Here is an 18,295-nt window from a genome sequence, read left to right on the forward strand (position 1 = left end):
CTCCTTTCTTAAGGAGGTCTGAGAGTGGGGCTGCCTTTGTCGCAAAACCATCGAAATGGTTCTGACAGTACCCAACCAGTCCTAAAAACGACCGGAGGGCTGAAACATTCTGGGGAAGGGGCAATTTGACAATCGATTCAATTCTTTTGACCTCGATCTCGCGTTTGCCGTGCGTGATGACTGTACCCAAATACATCACTTGATTCTCTAATATTTGGGCCTTTCTGGGGTTAACTTTACATCCAATCTCTTGCAAAATTTCCAGGAGCTCGGACAGAAGCGTGATGTGCTCTGCCTTGGTGTCTGTCTGCAGTAATAGGTCGTCCACATACTGTACCAGACATTCGGGTCGGGAAAATTTGGCTAATCCATTTGCCAGCTGTCGGTGGAAAATGGAGGGGGAATTGTGGAATCCTTGTGGGAGGCATGTCCACGTATACTGCTGTCCTTTAAATGTGAAGGCAAATTTGTACTGGCACGCCTTTGCCAATGGGATTGACCAGAAGCCGTTGCTAATGTCCAATACCGTGAAATATTTGGAGTGGAGTCCCTGCTTGAGCATGGTCTCGGGACTTGTTGCTACTGCTGGGGTTACTTTGTTGAGTTCCCGATAATCAATGGTCAGACGCCATGATCTGTCGGGCTTCCTCACTGGCCAAATAGGTGCATTATTAGTTGAGGCTACTGTCCTAAGTACACCTTGCTCTAATAAGCTCTCTATAACCTTTCCAATTTCTCCCTCTGCTTCTAGGGGAAATCGGTACTGTCTCTGTGGTCTTGGGTCAGGTCCAGTAACTTGAACTTGTCCAGTCATTCTGCCGCAGTCGTACCGGTGACTGGCAAATGTTGTCCTGTGTCGGTTCAAAACTGCCCTAACCTGTTGGTCCATGCTAAGCGTGGTCGGGTCGAAACAATAGTCGCCTACTGCGCTAATCCTGTTTGTATACTCTCCCACTGTGAGAGTTGCGGGTGCTCTGTCAGATTTTGCCATTCGCCAGACACACTGATTTACTGGGTCGAACGACAGGCTGTGGGCATTCATAAAGTCAATACCCAGTATGTGTTCTGCTGTGCGGGGCAGATTAACCAAAACAACGGGGTGTCTGGTGGAGATATTCCCTAGCTGGATGGATACAGGGGCTGTAATGTGTCCCTGCTGTGAGTGACCTGTAAAGCCGCTGAGGGTTATTGAAGCTGTAGTGGGCCACGTGTCTGCCTGTGGTGTAGTGGATGAGTTAATGGTTGTGCGGGACCCTCCTGTTTCCCAAAGTAATTCTATGGGCTTCCCTCTAATTTTTGCTGTGACCACCAGCCTTCCAGATCGGTCCCAGAGGGTGTCACAGACCCAAGTGGGGGAGCCCGAACACCGTCAGTCCGTTCCGTCCACATTGGTCTGTCCTGACTGCATCTCTATACTATGGATTGGCTTTGCTTTGTTCCTGTTCAGAGTGCCTGTCTGCTGGCCTCTCTGAGATTTCGGTGGGCCGTTGCATTCCCTTGCAAAATGCCCTAAATATCCGCAGTTGTAACATTCCTGCGACTTCTGTGGGGGGCTGTTCTTTCCTTCATTTACCCATGCGGGGTTTTGGTGCGCTCTTACTGTCTGTATATCTGCTGCAGCCTGAGCTTCTTCTGGGGTCTTTACTTTAACCTTGCCTTGGACAGATTGTTCCCAAGCGTGGGACAATCTTTTCAAAACCCATTTTTAATTATGGGCCTCTTCTGAGGGGTCATAACTACTGCAGACATTCTGTCCTGCATCTGTGGCGTGGGAAATTATGGTGTGGGTCCATTTAACCATATTGTCGCGGGTTAAATGTGCGTGATCTAAATCGCCAAAAACGGCAGTGAAATGAATCCACAGCCTTCCTGCGAATGCTGTGGGATGCTCTGTCCTCTTCTGCCTACACTTATTTAGGCCTTCGACTGGGTCTCCTCTATTGTACCCTATCGTGTCTAAAATAGATATATGCATTTCCTCTAGTGTGCCTCCTCCAACGTTCTGTGGGTTGGGGAGGGCTGCTACAACCGATGAGTCTAAACTCAAAACTGTGAGCTTCACTTGCTCTCACTCATCCAGGCCGTACATGGTAGCCTGCTGTTTCACTTTTGCGAAAAATTGGTGGGGGTCTGCAGTGGGGAGGAACGGGTTGATTTTCTCACACGCATCCCTTAGTTGTGTCACGGTTAAGTGGGTGGTGTAGGTGATGTCGGGTGCGCCTTCTGTGGTTGCCTTTCTTTGGGTGGTGACTGGGTTCATAGGTGCGGGTCTGTGGGGGGTTGGGGCGCTTTCCTTTTCTGTTGCGCTGCTGGCGCACATGTTCCCTGAACATAGCGCTGCGCTGTCTCGCTCAATTCCTGCCAATCTGGGGCATTTTCCTCATCTAACTGGGTACCAAATGTTTCTTGGAACCCATTCTGTACGGAAAGCAGAGATTGCTGCTGCGCAATCTGCTTCCTACACTTCGCGTGATCCACTGTGCTTTGCCTTTGCTCAGTGGTGGCAGCATGGAGTGCTCTTAAAGCTGCCTTTAGGTCAGAGCATTGCCTTTGCAGTGCCTCTACCTGCTTCTCTGAATTTACCCTTATCAGAACTGCTCACTGCACATCCTGATAGGCTTTCTCATACTGGGTTTGGGAACTGCTCAGATGGGCTAGACAAGACTGATGTGCCCTCTTGGCATCATCCACCTCTCTATCCTTCTCTGCCACCTTCCTTCTTAACTCTAGGTTTTCCTTTTCGATGTCCCTGACATCCACTTTACTCATCCTATTCTTTTCCTCTAATTCTTTGTGGAGCGTCCGAACGACATCCTCTGTGCCTCGCAATTGTGCCAAGCAGGACACAATTGCCATCGGCTTGCGTGCTTTTCCTAAACTCTTCTTGTGAATTTGAGAAAGGTTCTCCCACCAAGTATGTCCTATACTCCCGGGACCTGTCTCCTCATTCACACAAAACTCACTCCAAAGGGGCCATCCTTTCCCTTTGAGATATTTCCGGAGTTCCAGCTCCCATACGGGACACTGGCCTACTCTGCTACTGTTGGTCGCTGCGACCACGAACTGCTCTGGGTTCATGGGGCGTTCCATTGCTTGCATGGCCATTTCCTCTTTCTCTCTTTAATTTGGAACAAGGGATGGTAAGGTAATGCTTTTAAAATACGGGTACGGCTTTCGCTATGTTCCGGTTATAAAACTCCCGACAGTTTGACGCAACAAAAATCTCTCGGTTTAACCTTACAACCCTGTTAGTTACGCATGCAAAAACACACTTCCGAATTATGACTATTGATTTGAACTCCTTGAACACTTGTGGTTTTTCCTTTTCCCAATTGGATTTCCAATTCAAATTTCTGGGTTCTCTCGGAGTGGGGGGGGCCACTTCTAATCGAGTCCCGTCCAGGATGTCGCCACTCAATGTTGCGACTTCTTGGGTGAGTGTGCTTAACACTCAATTTGGCTCTGTTTCTTTACTTAGCTCTGGAGTCGCCAGGTATCGTTAAGACACCGCCACAAGTTCAAGGTGAAGTTCAAAGCAATAAAACCATACACCAATTAGTAAGTTCAAACAACTGAGTTTATTATAATACAATTATAATATCTACCCATGCACACGCTAAAAGGATTAAACTTATTCCTACCGCTAAATAAACTAATACTTATCTCGAAGGAACTGCCGGGTCAGGGAACAAGGCCTCTTGCTCTGCTCTGGTCTGCAGACTTCAGGTTGGTATAAGTTAAAAGGGGTCAGGCGATCGTTGTGAGGCACTTACTTGCTACCGGCTGCTGTCCGAACCCTCTCCTCTCTCTCGTTCAAGGTCTTCTTGGCAAAAGCTGGTCGAGGTGCTGGTCCACGGAGGAGTGCTAGTCAAAGAGAGAGGAGGGCTGGACGAGAAGACTGAACCATGTGTGGGACCTGTCTTTTATAGGTCCCAGGGATCCGCACCCATTTGGGCGGACTCCCTTACCTGCTTGGAATCGATTGGGTCTCTTCCCAATCAATATGTTTGAATCCCCCCAATACTGAGGCTGTTCCTTAGCTACTGGGCGGGACTTCAGGCTCTTTGTTTTCGAACCTTGCTGGTGCCTGAGTGTCTGGTATCCTTTACAATGTTGCAGTTGCTTCCCCATTTATGTCCATTGTCTCTGGAATCGTTCCATTAACATGCTAATTATCCCGGTGATTGCCTCATTAGTATGCGGAATGTTCGTTTCGGTGCTGTCTGCTTTCTTAGCACACAGAATCCACACCTGCTGAGGGCAGCCTGCTGGGGCTGCAAACATTGTCCATTTTATCCTGTATGCTTTGCGTTCCTCCATTTTGTATTCAGGGAATGGCCAACTTTGGTGGCTACAGGGGAGGCAGCACAGTAACACAAGTGGCTAGCACTGTGGCTTCACAGCACCAGGGTCCCAGGTTCGATTCCCCGCTGGGTCACTGTCTGTGCGGAGTCTGCACGTTCTCCCGTGTCTGCGTGGGTTTCCTCCGGGTGCTCCGGTTTCTTCCCACAGTCCAAAGACGCGCAGGTTAGATGGATTGGCCATGATAAATTGCCCTGAGTGACCAAAAAGGTTAGGTGGGTTGTTGGGTTACGGGGATAGGGTGGAAGCGAGGACTTAAGTGGGTCGGTGCAGACTCGATGGGCCGAATGGCCTCCTTCTGCACTGTTTGTTCTATGTTCATTGAATCGATCCAGGTGCAGCATCAGTCTTGCTGTCAAAGAAGTCCATGAAACCTGCCCTGGTGTCACACCTAGGGCAGGAATTACCAACCACCCCGCCGCGTGTTTTTCGGCGTGGGGCGGACCACCAGCGGGATCTACTAGTGCCGCCATTGTCAACAGGATTTCCCGTTGACAGCACCCCTTGTCGCTGTCACTGTGTACTTTCTGCCTCGGTTTGTTCTTGTATTACAGGTGGGGTCTACAGTCTGCATTCAGCCCTTCTCCAATTGAAAATATGGAGGGGGTGGTGGTGGCGGGTTGGTGAAGGGGTGGTGTGGGATGCACCAAACAGGTAAAATCCAAAGTTACCAAACATCAACCCAGGGCTGAGCACTAGTGAGGGAGATTCTCAAGGGAGTCCAGCGTTAGGCGAAGGGGATGGAATTTGTTTCTCCTTTGACAGAAAACACAAAAAGCCACAACCACATTTCTGCCAGTGGAGGCTGCTTAGCTAATGATCCTTCCCCTGTCAGTGGACACTGTCAGGCTGAAGCCAGTGAGGTGGCTGGGGCCATTTATCCTGAAAATACAGGCCAAGTCCAGATCACATTAAACGTAGCTGTAAGATCTGAACAGAAAAAAAATATTCTGTTCCATTACTCAATGCTATTTGCTGCTGATGTTCTGGATTTGAACTGGTTGCTAACATGATTCTCCATTAATTCTCCCTGTTCCTTTGTTACTAGATGATACATTTGCAGATGGTAATGAACTGAAGGAGACGAGCTGTGTTACCAAGCAGACACAATATTACTTTGGCAACAACAGTAGATCCTACAGCAACTTAATTGACTGCAGCAACTGCTCCAGGTTGGCAACTGACACAAGGAAATGATCAATGACAATTCCCATTGAACCAAACCTAACTCTAAAGTAAAGAAATGGGAAGAGAAATCACAACAACTAAACAATTTTAGTTTCCCCACTGGGCCCAGTGAGTAAAGGAACCACCTTGTGCAATTGAAACATAGAAAAAATAGGAAGCCATTTGGCCCTTCAAGCCCACTCTGCCATTCATTCTGATCATAGCTGATCATCCAACTCAATAGCCTAATCAGGCTTTCCCCCATATCCTTTGATCGATTGCGCCCTGAGTGCTATATCTAACTGCTTCTTGAAACCATACACTGTTTCAACTACTTCCTGTGGCAATGAATTCCACAGACCGACCACACTCTGGATGAAGAAATTTCTCCTCATCTCTGTCCTAAATGATCTACCCCGTATCCTCAGACTGTGACCCCCTGGTTCTGGACACACCCATCATGGGAACATCCTTCCTGCATCAACCGTGTTCAGTCCTGTTAGAATTTTATCTGTTTCTATGAGATCCCCCCCTCATTCTTCTGAACTCCAGCGAATGCAATCCTAACTGATTCAATCTGTCCTCGTACGTCGGAACTGCCATCCCAGGAATCAGTCTGGTAAACCTTCGCTGCACTCCCTCTGTAGCTAGAACATCCTTCCTCAAATAAGGAGACCAAAACTGCACACAATATTCCAGGTGTAGCCTCACCAAGGTCCTGTATAACCATGGGTTGACCTACTTTGTAACCTTGTAAACCATGGGCTGGCTACCTTTCTTGTTTTACTTTTGTGCCAGACAGGGATATAATAATAATAATATAATAATCGCTTACTGTCACAAGTAGGCTTCAATGAAGTTACTGTGAAAAGCCCCTAGTCTCCATATTCCGGCGCCTGTTCGGCCCCTTAAGGCACAAAGCCTTTAAGCTTGTCTTTTTGACATTACTAGTCCGGCTATCAATATTTTTCACTGTGGCCCTGTTTGAATCTAGCTCAGTTGGAAGGTCACAATTTGTCATGCTTTAAGAGCTATCTGACAGAAAGGATCCAATTTGATCCAATTTTGTCAGAATTCGTTTTGATCCACTCTGGTAGGCCTTTCAACCAGCTTTCATGTGTGTCTGTATCAGTACAACCACAGCAGACTGTCAGTAAAAACTTTCTGTCTTGTTACAGGTTTTACCACGCACAGAGATTAGCCAACACCAACCTTCTTTTCGTGGTGGCGGAGAAGCTAACCTGTAGTCAATGTGACCGAAGCAAACTGATTCAGGCTGAGGTGCGATGTATCCTATCTTTACATAACTCCACAGATTGCTTGCAGCATTAGCCCATCTCCCACCGAAGCCTGTTGTGAGCTGTTTCCAATGATCTAGTGTCAGGAGGTTCCAGCGATCCAGTGTGAGGGGGGTTCGAGTGCGCTAGTATGAAGAGGTTCCATTGATCTAGTGTGAAGAGGTTCCAGTGATCTAGTGTGAGGAGGTTCCAGTGATCTGGTGTGAGAAGGTTACAGTTATTTGGTGTGGGGAGCATTGAGTGATCTGTTTGAGGGGGTTCCAGTGACCTGGTTTGAGGAGGATTGATTGATCTGTTTGTTGGGTTCAGATGATCTGGTGTGAGGAGGATTGTGTGATCTGGTGCGAGGGTGATCTGGTGTGAGGGGATTCCAGTGATCTGCTGTTATAACGTTCAAGTGATCTAGTGTGAGGAGGATTGCGAGATCTGGTGTGAGGTGGTTCCAATGAGCTGGTATGAAGAAGTTCCAATGATCTGGTGTGAGGAGGGTCAAGTGATCTGGTGCAAAGAGGTTCTGATGATCTGGTGTGTGGGGTTCCAATCATCTGTTATGAAGAGGTTCCAATGATCTGTTGTGAGGGGGTTCCAGTGATCTGGTGTGAGGATGATTGAATGATCGATTGTGAGGATGTTCCAGTGATCTGGTGTGATGAGGGTCAGGTTATCTGCTGGGAGGATAATCTAGTGACCTGGCATAGAGAGATTCAAGTGATCTGTGTGAGAAGGTTCCAGTGATCTGGCATGAGGAGGTTCCAGTGATCTGGTGTAAGGAGATTCTAGTGATCTGGTGTGAGGCGATTCCAGTGATCTGGTGTAAGGAGATTCCAGTGATCTGTTGTAAGGAGATTCCAGTGATCTGGTGTAAGGAGGTTCCAGTGATCTGGTGTGAGACGGTTCCAGTGATCTGGTGTGAGGCAGTTCCAGTATATGAAGGTCTCAATTAAGGAAGAAACAGAACCAAAAGGTGAAGAGAAACAAGTTTGTATTTATTTATAACTGTGAGGAATCTCTATGTATAATGGTAAGAGTAGTTTGTTGTGCAGGGTATTTTTGTGATTTTCTTTGTTTAAATTGCTGTCTTGCATTTGTCATTCATGTGTGTATTTCACAAAGGTTTTTTAAATGAGGATATCTGTTGAAAGTCTAAGAGATGTTTTAAAAACATTCTGAAAATCAAATCTACAGAGTTAATATTCCACAAAATGGAAAGAGGTTTGATGCACAAAACACTTACACTGTCATCACTAATGCTGTTGCTAGCTGTATCTGCAGCTTACAACATTGGCCACAAATTCTGGTTTCCACAATTAAAGGAGTGTCAGATACCCACTAATAGTGAACCAGCATGGGTTAAATAGTGTTTGAAGGAATCATATTGACACCTGCCTCAGCTACAAATCCACCTCAGCAATGCTTGCACTGAAGATTTACATCCATTGTCCAAATTTAACAATTAAGAAGGTCGCCAACCTGCGAGGATGTGGTCAACTTAAAAAGTAATGAGTATAAGACAAGACCAATTTTATCAACCTGTTAGTTGCTGGCATTGGCCTGTTGCCATTGAAGAACATTCATACAATTTAATACACAAATCTGATACCGCAATGACCTCGCAACAGATCCTGGGAGAAACTGACATCGAAAATACCTGTTGGAACACGCCCACAATCTAGTTTCTACAGAAACAATTTACATTGTAATATAATTGAAAATTAACATTATGTAGAAATGTGACATTACAGAAATATAACCTTTGTTTTGTTAGGGTGGTTATGAAACTTTGTTAATGGTTATACCGAGTGGGAATTGGACAGGCAACATTTAAATGAGGCCCAGAAATTAAAATATCCAAGGATGAACCTGAGTCCATCCCACATGAAACTTTTTTTAAAAAATATTTTTTATTCTCCTTTTTCACATTTTCTCCCAGATTTACACCCACCAACAATAAACAATAATCAGTAACAAATATGTCAATCCCCATATCAATAACAACGATCCCATCCTCCCACCAAACCCCAAACATTAGCCCGCATGTTCATACAAACAAATGACAAAAAGGAATTAGGGATCACCCATAGTTGCCATTAACGCACACAGTCTCCCTCCCCGCAACCCTCCCACCCACCCGCACCAACTAATGTTCGATGTTATCCAGTTCTTAAAAGCGCATAATGAATAATGCCCATGAATTGTAGAACCCCTCCATCCTTCCCCTCAGTTCAAACTTAACCTTCTCAAGAGTCAAGAATTCCAACAGGTCCCCTCGCCAAGCCAGGGCACAGGGTGGAGAGGCTACTCTCCAACCTATCAGGATCCGCCTTCGGGCGATCAACGAGGCGAAGGCTACAACATCTGCCTCCACACCCATTTCCAACCCTGGCTGGTCCGACACCTCGAATATGGCCTCCTGAGGGCCCGGAACCAGTTTCATGTGCACCACTTTAGAAATTACTCTAAAAACCTCCTTCCAGTAATCATCTAGCTTTGGACAGGACCAAAACATCTGAATGTGACCCCGGCCCCCGCAACGTTCACACACATCATCTTCTATTCCTTCAAAGAATCGGCTCATCCTCGCCCTTGTGAGGTGCGCTCTGTATACCACCTTCAGCTGTATCAGCCCCAACCTCGCACATGAGGTGGAGGCATTCACTCTTCGGAGCACCTCACACCAGAACCCCTCCTCCATATCCTCCCCCAACTCTTCCTCCCACTTTGCTTTGATCCCTTCCAGTGGTGCCTTCTCCTCTTCCAAAATAGCTCAGTAAACCGCTGACACTACCCCCTTCTCCAGTCCCCTGTCGTCAGCATCTCCTTCAGCAATGTGGAGGCCGGCTCCACCGGGAAGCTCTGTATCTCCTTTCTGGCAAAATCTCGAACCTGCATGTATCTAAACATTTCCCCCTGCTCCAGCCCATACTTCGCTTCCAGCTCCTTCAAACCTACCCCTAAGAAACAAATCTTTTAGTGTCTTAATCCCCTTCTCCTCCCATTTCCGAAAATTTCCATCTCACTTCCCTGGCTCAAATCTGTGAATCCCCCGAATCGGCATTTCCCTTGACCCTGCCCACAAGCCGGAGTGTTGGTGAAACTGCCTCCAAATTCTCAATGAAGGTATTATTACCGGACTCCCTGAGTATTTCCCCGGGGCCATGGGAGTGGCGCTGTTGCTAGTGCTTTCAATCCCAACCCCCTGCACAAACACTCCTCTATTCTGACCCACTGGGAATCGACCCCTCTGACCCAGCTCCGCATCACACATGAAACTTGCTGAAATGTTTGACTAAACCTGAACAGGAAGGCACTGGGGTGGCACAGTAATTAGCACTGCTGCCTCACAGTGGGTTCAGTTCCAGCCTTGGGTCACTGTGTGGAGTTTGTATGTTCTCCCTGGGTCCATGTTGGTTTCCACTGGGTGCTCCGGTTTCCTCGCACAGTCTAAAGATGCGCAAGTTAGGCGGATTGGCCATGCAAAATTTCCCCTTATTGTCCAAAAGGTTAGGTGGGGTTACAGGGATAGGCTGGGGGCATGGACATAGGTAGGGTGCACTTTCAGAGGGTCAGTGCAGACTCGATGGGCCAAATGGCCTCCTCCTGCACTGTAGTGATTCTATTCTATTCTATTCTATTCAATGATTTGATTTTTTTTTTAAAGTATTTTTATTAAGGTTTTGCAGAATTTTTCATAAAACAGTAGTAACAATAATAACAAAACAAACTAGAATTAACATTAACAGAGTGTAAAAAGAGAATATACAATAACAATTAAATAGACATTACCCCACGCGACCCAGTCTTCCCACACCATCCCAATGAAGCACTCACCCTCCCCCTCGGATTGCTGCGAATGGCTGCCACCTCCGAGAGAACCCTAGCGTAGACCCTCTTAAGGCAAATTTTATTTTCTCGAGGCTGAGAAATCCAGCCATGTTGTTAACCCAAGTCTCTACACTCTGGGGCTTCGAGTCCCTCCACATTAATAAAATCCGTCTCTGGGCTACTAGGGAGGCAAAGGCCAAGACGTCGGCCTCTTTCGCGCCCTGAATTCCCGGGTCTTCTGACACTCCAAAGATCGCTATCTCTGGACTCGGCACCACTCGTGTGTTAATCACCTTGGACATTGCCCTCGCGAACCCTTGCCAGAACTCTCTAAGCTCCGGGCATGCCCAAATCATGTGGACATGGTTAGCAGGGATGCCCTTGCACCTCATCCAACTGTCTTCTACCCCAAAACCTTGCTCATTCTCGCTGCTGTCATGTGTGCCCGGTGGACCACCTTAAATTGAATTAGGCTGAGCCTGGCACATGATGAGGAGGAATTAACCCTGCCCAGGACATCGGCCCTCAGTCCCGCTTCCAACTCCTCACCTAGCTCCTCCTCCCACTTGGCCTTGATGCGACCATCAATTCACTCGAGACATGAGTAGAAGTAAACCGTGGCTTTAATCAACTTAGAACAGTGCCTGCCTGTGACTAAACCAGTACTGAGAACTACCTACAGGTTGACTGCTCTTTATACCTCCCTTCAAGGGAGGAGCCATGGGCAGAGCCCATACCTGCCCCAACATGTTCCCCTATGGATAATGCCATACAATGGCCCATAGGAGAAGCCCACAAGGGCAACAGCATGGTACAGATACAAATACAAGGGCAACAGCACAGATACAAATACACTGGTGGATTATTGGTATAATACATTCACCACATTCACCCCCTGGTAAAGAAAAGTCTGTTGGGGGTGACGGGTTCATAAGTTCAGCCGGTCCGGCGCACAGATTGTGCGCTGTGATCGCCGAAGCTCTGGCGTTGTTGCTGGCCCGGGTGTCGAACTCGTCCGTGCTGGCATCGGTAGTGAGGGCGCCGGTGCGGGTACAGACGTGGACTCCAGGAGCGTCTCTTCTGGAGCTTCCTTCCTGTGGATCGGTGAAAGGGGGATGGCAGGCGGGAGGGAGTGCGGGGGCCATATAGGGGCGGGGGCACTGGTCATGGTATGATGGGCGGGATATGCTGGAGGGGTGGTGGTGGTGCTGGTGGAACCGGCGAGCGCCAGGTCCCGGAGGGAGACTGTATCCTGTCGGTCATCAGGGTGTTCGATATAAGCGTACTGTGGGTTGGAGTGTAGGAGCTGGACCCTCTCTACCAGAGGATCGGACTTATGGCTCCTGACGTGCTTTCTGAGTAGGAATGGCCCCGGTGTCTTCAGCCAGGACGGAAGCGAGGCCCCTGAGGTTGATCTCCTAGGGAAAACAAATAGGCGGTCATGAGGGATCTCGTTTGTGGCCGTGCAAAGTAGGGAGCCAATAGAGTGGAGCGCATCGGGGAGGACCTCATGCCAGTGAGAAACTGGGAGATTCCTGGACCGCAGGGTCAGTAGGACAGTCTTCCAGACCATCGCGTTCTCCCTCTCCACCTGCCCGTTTCCCCTGGGGTTATAACTGGTAGTCCTGCTCGAGGCGATGCCCTTACTGAGCAGGTACTGACGCAGTCATTGCTCATGAATGACGAGCCCCGGTCACTGTGGATATAATTGGGGAAATCAAACAGGGTGAAGACACTATATAGGGCTTTAATGATGGTGGACGTGGTCATGTCGGGGCAAGGGATTGCAAATGGGAAGCTGGAGAACTCATCAATAATATTGAGGAAATATGTATTGCGGTTATTGGAGGGGAGGGGCCCTTTGAAATCGATACTGAGGCGCTCAAAGCGCCGGGATGCCTTTACAAGGTGGGCCTTATCTGGTCAATAGAAGTGCGGTTTACACTCCGCACAGATCTGGCAGTCCCTGGTCATGGTTCTGATCTCCTCGGTGGAATAGGGCAGGTTGCGGGCCTTGATATAGTGGATAAACCGGGTGACTCCTGGGTGGTAGAGGTTATCGTGGATAGCCCGTAGTCGATCGTCTTACGCACTGGCGCATGTGCCGCGGGACAGGGCATCTGGGGGTTCGTTGAGCTTCCCAGGACGATATACTATATTGTAATTATAGGTGGAGAGTTCGATCCTCCACTTCAAGATCTTATCGTTCTTGATTTTGCCCCGCTGCGTATTGTCGAACATGAAGGCTACCGATCGTTGGTCGGTGATGAGGGTAAACCTCCTACCAGCGAGGTAGTGCCTCCAGTGCCGCACGTCTTCCACGATGGCTTGGGCCTCCTTCTCGACTGAGGAGTGCCGAATTTCGGAGGTGTTCAGGGTGCGGGAAAAAAACGCTACCGGTCTGCCTGCTTGATTGAGGGTAGCGGCGAGAACAACCTCTGATGCGTCGCTCTCCACCTGGAAGGGGACGGACTCATCCACCGCACGCATTGCGGCTTTGGCGATGTCCGCCTTGATGCAGCTGAATGCCTGGCGGGCCTCAGTTGCCAGTGGGAAGATGGTGGCCTTGATTAGTGGGCGGCCTTTGTCCGCATAGTTGGGGACCCACTGGGCATTATTTGAAAAGAACCTGAGGCACCTCTTCAGGGCCTTGGGGCAGTGGGGGGGGGGGAAGTTGCATAACGTCAGGGTCGGGTCCGAGAACCCCGTTTTCCACGACATAGCCGAGGATTGCTAGTCTCGTTGTGCGGAAAACGCATTTCTCCTTGTACGTGAGGTTTAGGGTTTGGGCAGTTTGGAGAAATCTGTGGAGGTTGGTGTCGTGGTCCTGCTGATCATGGCCGCAGATAGTGACATTGTCCAAGTATGGAAATGTGACCCGCAGCCCGTACTGGTCCACCATTCGGTCCATTGTTCTTTGGAACACCGAAACCCCGTTCGTGACACCAAAGGAGACCCGGAGGAAGTGGAAAAGGCGGCCATCTGCCTGAAAAGCCGTGTAGTGGCGGTCCTCCGGGCGGATTGGGAGCTGGTGGTATGCAGACTTCAGATCCACCGTGGAGAACACCCGGTAGTGTGCGACCTGTGTTACCATGTCTGCAATCCGGGGAATGGGGTACACATCGAGGTGCGTGTACCGGTTTATGGTTTGGCTGTAATCTACAACCATCTGGTTCTTTTCCCCGGTCTTAACGACCACCACCTGAGCTCTCCAGGGGCTATTGCTGGTCTCGATGACTCCCTCCCGCAAGAGTCGCTGGACCTCGGACCTGATAAAAGTCCTGTCCTGTATGCTATACCACCTGCTTCTGGTAGCGACTGGTTTGCAGTCAGCGATGAGGTTTGCGAAGAGTGGGGGAGGGTCGACTTTTAGGGTCGCGAGGTTGCATATGGTGAGTGGAGGTAGGGGCCCCCCAAACTTCAGGGTTCAGCTTGCATTGTTGCAATGCAGGGTTGCATTGGAAATATAGTCCCAATAGGAGAGGAGCGCAGAGGTCTGGGAGCACATATAATTTAAAATTGACGTACTCGGCGCCCTGCATTGCTCGGGTTGCAGTAGTGCACTCTTGGATTTACACCGAGTGCGACCCAGAGGCGAGGGAGATGGTTTGGTGTGCCGGGAAAATTGTGAGCGAGCAACGTCTTGCCATGTCCGGGTGAATGAAGCTCTCTGTTCCCGGAGTCGAAAAGGCAAGGCGTCTCGTGCCCGTTTACCCGGTCGGTCACCATAGAGCTCCGGAGGTGCTTGGGTCGCGACTGTTCCAGGGTGATCAAAGATTGGTTTCCGACATCGGTTTCAGTGTGCGAGGGATAGAAACTGGGTACATGAGAAATACTCAAGTGGTAAAAGTCAAGATGATCTGATGGGAGATAATAAGGATAAAGCATTTTATTCGTATGTAAGGAGCAAGAGGGTAACTAGAGAAAGGATTGGCCCACTTAAAGACAAAAGAGGAAATTTATGCGTGGACTCAAAGGAAATGGGTGAGATTCTGAATGAGTACTTTGCATTGGTATTCACACAGGAGAGGGACAAGATGGACGTTGAGGCTAGGGATGGATGTTTAAATACTCTCGGTCAAGTTGTCATACGGAAGGGGGAAGTTTTGGGTATTCCAAAAGACATTAAGGTGAACAAGTCCCCAGGACCGGATGGGATCTATCCCAGGTTACTGAGGGAAGCAAGGGTCGAAATAGCTGGGGCCTTAACAGATATCTTTGCAGCATCCTTGAGCACTGGTGAGGTCCCGGAGGACTGGAGAATTGCTAATGTTGTCCCTTTGTTTAAGAAGGGTAGCAGGGATAATCCAGGGAATTATAGACCCTTGCGCTTGACGGCAGTGGTCGGCAAACTGTTGGAGAAGATACTGAGGGATAGGATCTATTCACATCTGGAAGAAAATAGACTTATCAGTGATAGGCAGCATGGTTTTGTGCAGGGAGGGTCATGTCTTACAAACCTAATAGAATTCTTTGAGGAAGTGACAAAGTTAATTGATGAGGGAAGGGCTGTAAATGTCGTATACATGGACTTTAGTAAGGCGTTTGATAAGGTTTCCCATGGCAGGTTGATGGGAAAAGTGAAGTCGTATGGGGTTCAGGGTGTACTAGCTAGATGGATCAAGAACTGGCTGGGCAACAGGAGACAGAGAGTAGTGGTGGAAGGAAGTGTCTCAAAATGGAGAAGGGTGACTAGTGGTGTTCCACAGGGATCTGTGCTCGGACTACTGATGTTTGTGATCTACATAAATGACCTGGAGGAAGGTATAGGTGGTCTGATTAGCAAGTTTGCAGATGATACTAAGATTGGTGGAGTTGCAGATAGCGAGGAGGACTGTCAGAGAATACAGCAAAATATAGATAGATTGGAGAGTTGGGCAGAGAAATGACAGATGGAGTTCAATCCAGGCAAATGCGAGGTGATGCATTTTGGAAGATCAAATTCAAGAGCGGACTATATGGTCAATGGAAGGGTCTTGGGGAAAATTGATGTGCAGAGAGATCTGGGAGTTCAGGTCCATTGTCCCCTGAAGGTGGCAACGCAGGTGGATAGAGTGGTCAAGAAGGCATACAGCATGCTTGCCTTCATCGGACGGGGTATTGAGTACAAGAGTAGGCAGGTCATGTTACAGTTGTATAGGACTTTTTTAAGAGATAAGGGAGCTAGTCGATCTTTAATGAAAAGAGATGAGGAGTTATGTAGTTTGGGAAGAATGTTGTGAGAAAAGGTGGTAATATGTGAATTCAGGGTGAGAGGAGTAGTGTTCCATTATATAAGGTAAGGTTGGAAAGTCCAGTGAAGAGTGGTGAAGTGGTAGTTGTAGTAATAGAGAAACTATCTCATCCAAGAATAGTTTATCTTGGGTAATGATATAGCTGGATCGCAGGTGGGAGTGATGCCTACTGTGGTTAATAAGCCAGTGGAGAATCAGACAACTGAAGTTTTGAAGGATGAATATCCTGGTATTTTTCCGGATTGTGTAGTAACAAGGTCGCAAAGTCACAGGTTAAGACAAGAGGAGAAATCAAAGAGTGAAGATGTTGAAGTGCAATTATCAGAAATGATTTTTGATCAGACGGTCGAAAAAGAACAAGAACAGGTAGAGGATGAGGAGAATATTTTTAGTTCAGGAAAATTGGCGGAGTTACACAAAAAGCTGTAGAAATAAAACATATGTATCAGAAAGCAAACACAGAAGAGGAATCTGCGTGTATAACTGAGTGTTATTACCGTAAAAGTAAAGTCTTGATGAGAAAATATAGACTTTTACATATGCAGGCAGATGAAAAGCGGGCAGAAGTTCATCAAGTAGTCTTGCCGGTACGGCATAGAAAGGAGGTGTTGCGAGTTGCACATGAGGTATCAGTGGGAGGTCATTTGGGAATAAGGAAAACTCAAGCTAAAATACAAAAACATTTTATTGGCCTGGACTACATAAAGATGTAGTTAAATTTTGTCAATCATGTCACACATGTCAAGATGTCAAGTCATAGGGAAACCTCAAGTAGTGATAAAACCAGCGTCCTTAATACCTATTCCAGCATTTGAGGAACCTTTTACAAGGGTCCTAATTGATTGCGTAGGACCGCTTCCTGAAACAAAAAGTGGGAATCAATATCTTTTGACAATAATGGATGTGTCTACTAGATTTCCAGAGGCCATCCCAGTACGTAATATTGCAGCTAAATGGATTATGGAGGAGTTACTGAAATTCTTTACTAGATATGGACTACCCACAGAAATACAACCAGCTCAAGGATCAAATTTTACCTCAAAGTTATTCAAAGAAGTTATGGATAGCTTAGGAATACAACAATTTAAATGAACTGTGTACTATCCAGAATCACAGGGAGTGTTAGAAAGGTGGCATCAGACATTAAAGACAATGTTGAGGGCTTATTGTCAAGATTATCCAGAGGATTGGGATAAAGGAATTCAATTCAGGCTGTTTGCAATTAGGGATGCACCTAAAGAGTCAACCAAATTTAGTCCCTTTGAACTAATTTTTGGTCATGAGGTAAGGGGATCACTTAAATTGATTATGGAAAAATTGTTGAGTGAGAAATTGGAAATTATATTTTTGGATTACGTGTCAAATTTTAGGGAACTATTAAATAGAGCAGGTGAATTGGCAAGATAGCATTTAAAAGTTGCACAGAATGTGATGAAACGGGTCGGGGACAAGAAGTCCAAAGCTCGTTGTTTTGCCAGTGGATATAAAGTTTTAGTGTTGCTACCAGTGGTAGGTGAACCTTTAAATGCAAGGTTTTATGGACCTGATCAGATTGAAAGGAAATTAAGTAAAGTGAATTATGTGGTAAAAACGCCAGATAGAAGGAAAACTCACCGAGTGTGTCATGTGAATGTCCTTAAAAGGTACTTTGAAAGGGAAGGAGGCAAAAAGGAGGAGGTTTTAATGATTTTGAACTCAAAGTGATGAACCAAATCCAGATGACTGTGAATTTGACATACCTCAAATTAAATTGGAAAATGAGGATGTTCTTAAAAATTGGGATAAATTGTTGAGTTACCTTCCAGAGGAAAAACGAACTGACCTGAAAGAGTTATTGATATCACATGGGCAGGTTTGTAGAAATAAATTGGGAAGTACGAAAATGGCTATACATGATGTAGATGTGGGAAATGCTGTTCCAATCAAACAACATCCATATAGACTTAACCCTTAAAAATCGGCACAGGTTAACAAAGAAATTGAAAGTATGCTTAAAAATGGCATAACTGAAGTGGGTTGCAGCCAATGGAGCTCACCCATAGTGATGGTACCAAAACCAGACGGTACCCAACGGTTTTGTGTGGACTATAGAAAGGTTAATGCAGTTACAAGAATGGCCTCTTATCCTATCCCGCGTTTGCAGGATTGCATTGAGAAAGTGGGACAATCAGCTTTTATTTGCAAACTGGATTTACTTAAAGGTACCTTTATCCAAAAGAGTGAAGGAGATTTCAGTTTTTGTGACTCCAGATGGTATATACCAATTCAAAGTTATGCCATTTAGCATGAAAAACGCCCCAGCCACATTTCAACGGTTAACTAACAAAGTCGTTTCAGGATTACCCAATTGTGTAGAATACATCGACGATCTGGTAATTTTCAGCCAGACATGGAAAGAACATTTAAAGCATT

At 47.1% G+C, this 18,295-nt stretch overlaps 1 protein-coding gene across 1 annotated transcript in view; it reads left to right on the forward strand.

The window, feature by feature from the left end:
- LOC119973771 (voltage-dependent calcium channel subunit alpha-2/delta-2-like) overlaps positions 1-18,295 on the forward strand; it is a 979,537-nt gene that overhangs the window by 940,634 nt on the left and 20,608 nt on the right. Inside the window, exons 33-34 of the mRNA XM_038812195.1 lie at positions 5,411-5,534; positions 6,708-6,817. Of these exons, the coding sequence (XP_038668123.1) occupies positions 5,411-5,534; positions 6,708-6,817 (234 nt within the window). The remainder of the gene's footprint in view (positions 1-5,410; positions 5,535-6,707; positions 6,818-18,295) is intronic.

The sequence above is a fragment of the Scyliorhinus canicula genome, chromosome 11, assembly GCF_902713615.1.
Source record: "Scyliorhinus canicula chromosome 11, sScyCan1.1, whole genome shotgun sequence".
NCBI classification, from domain to species: domain Eukaryota; kingdom Metazoa; phylum Chordata; class Chondrichthyes; order Carcharhiniformes; family Scyliorhinidae; genus Scyliorhinus; species Scyliorhinus canicula.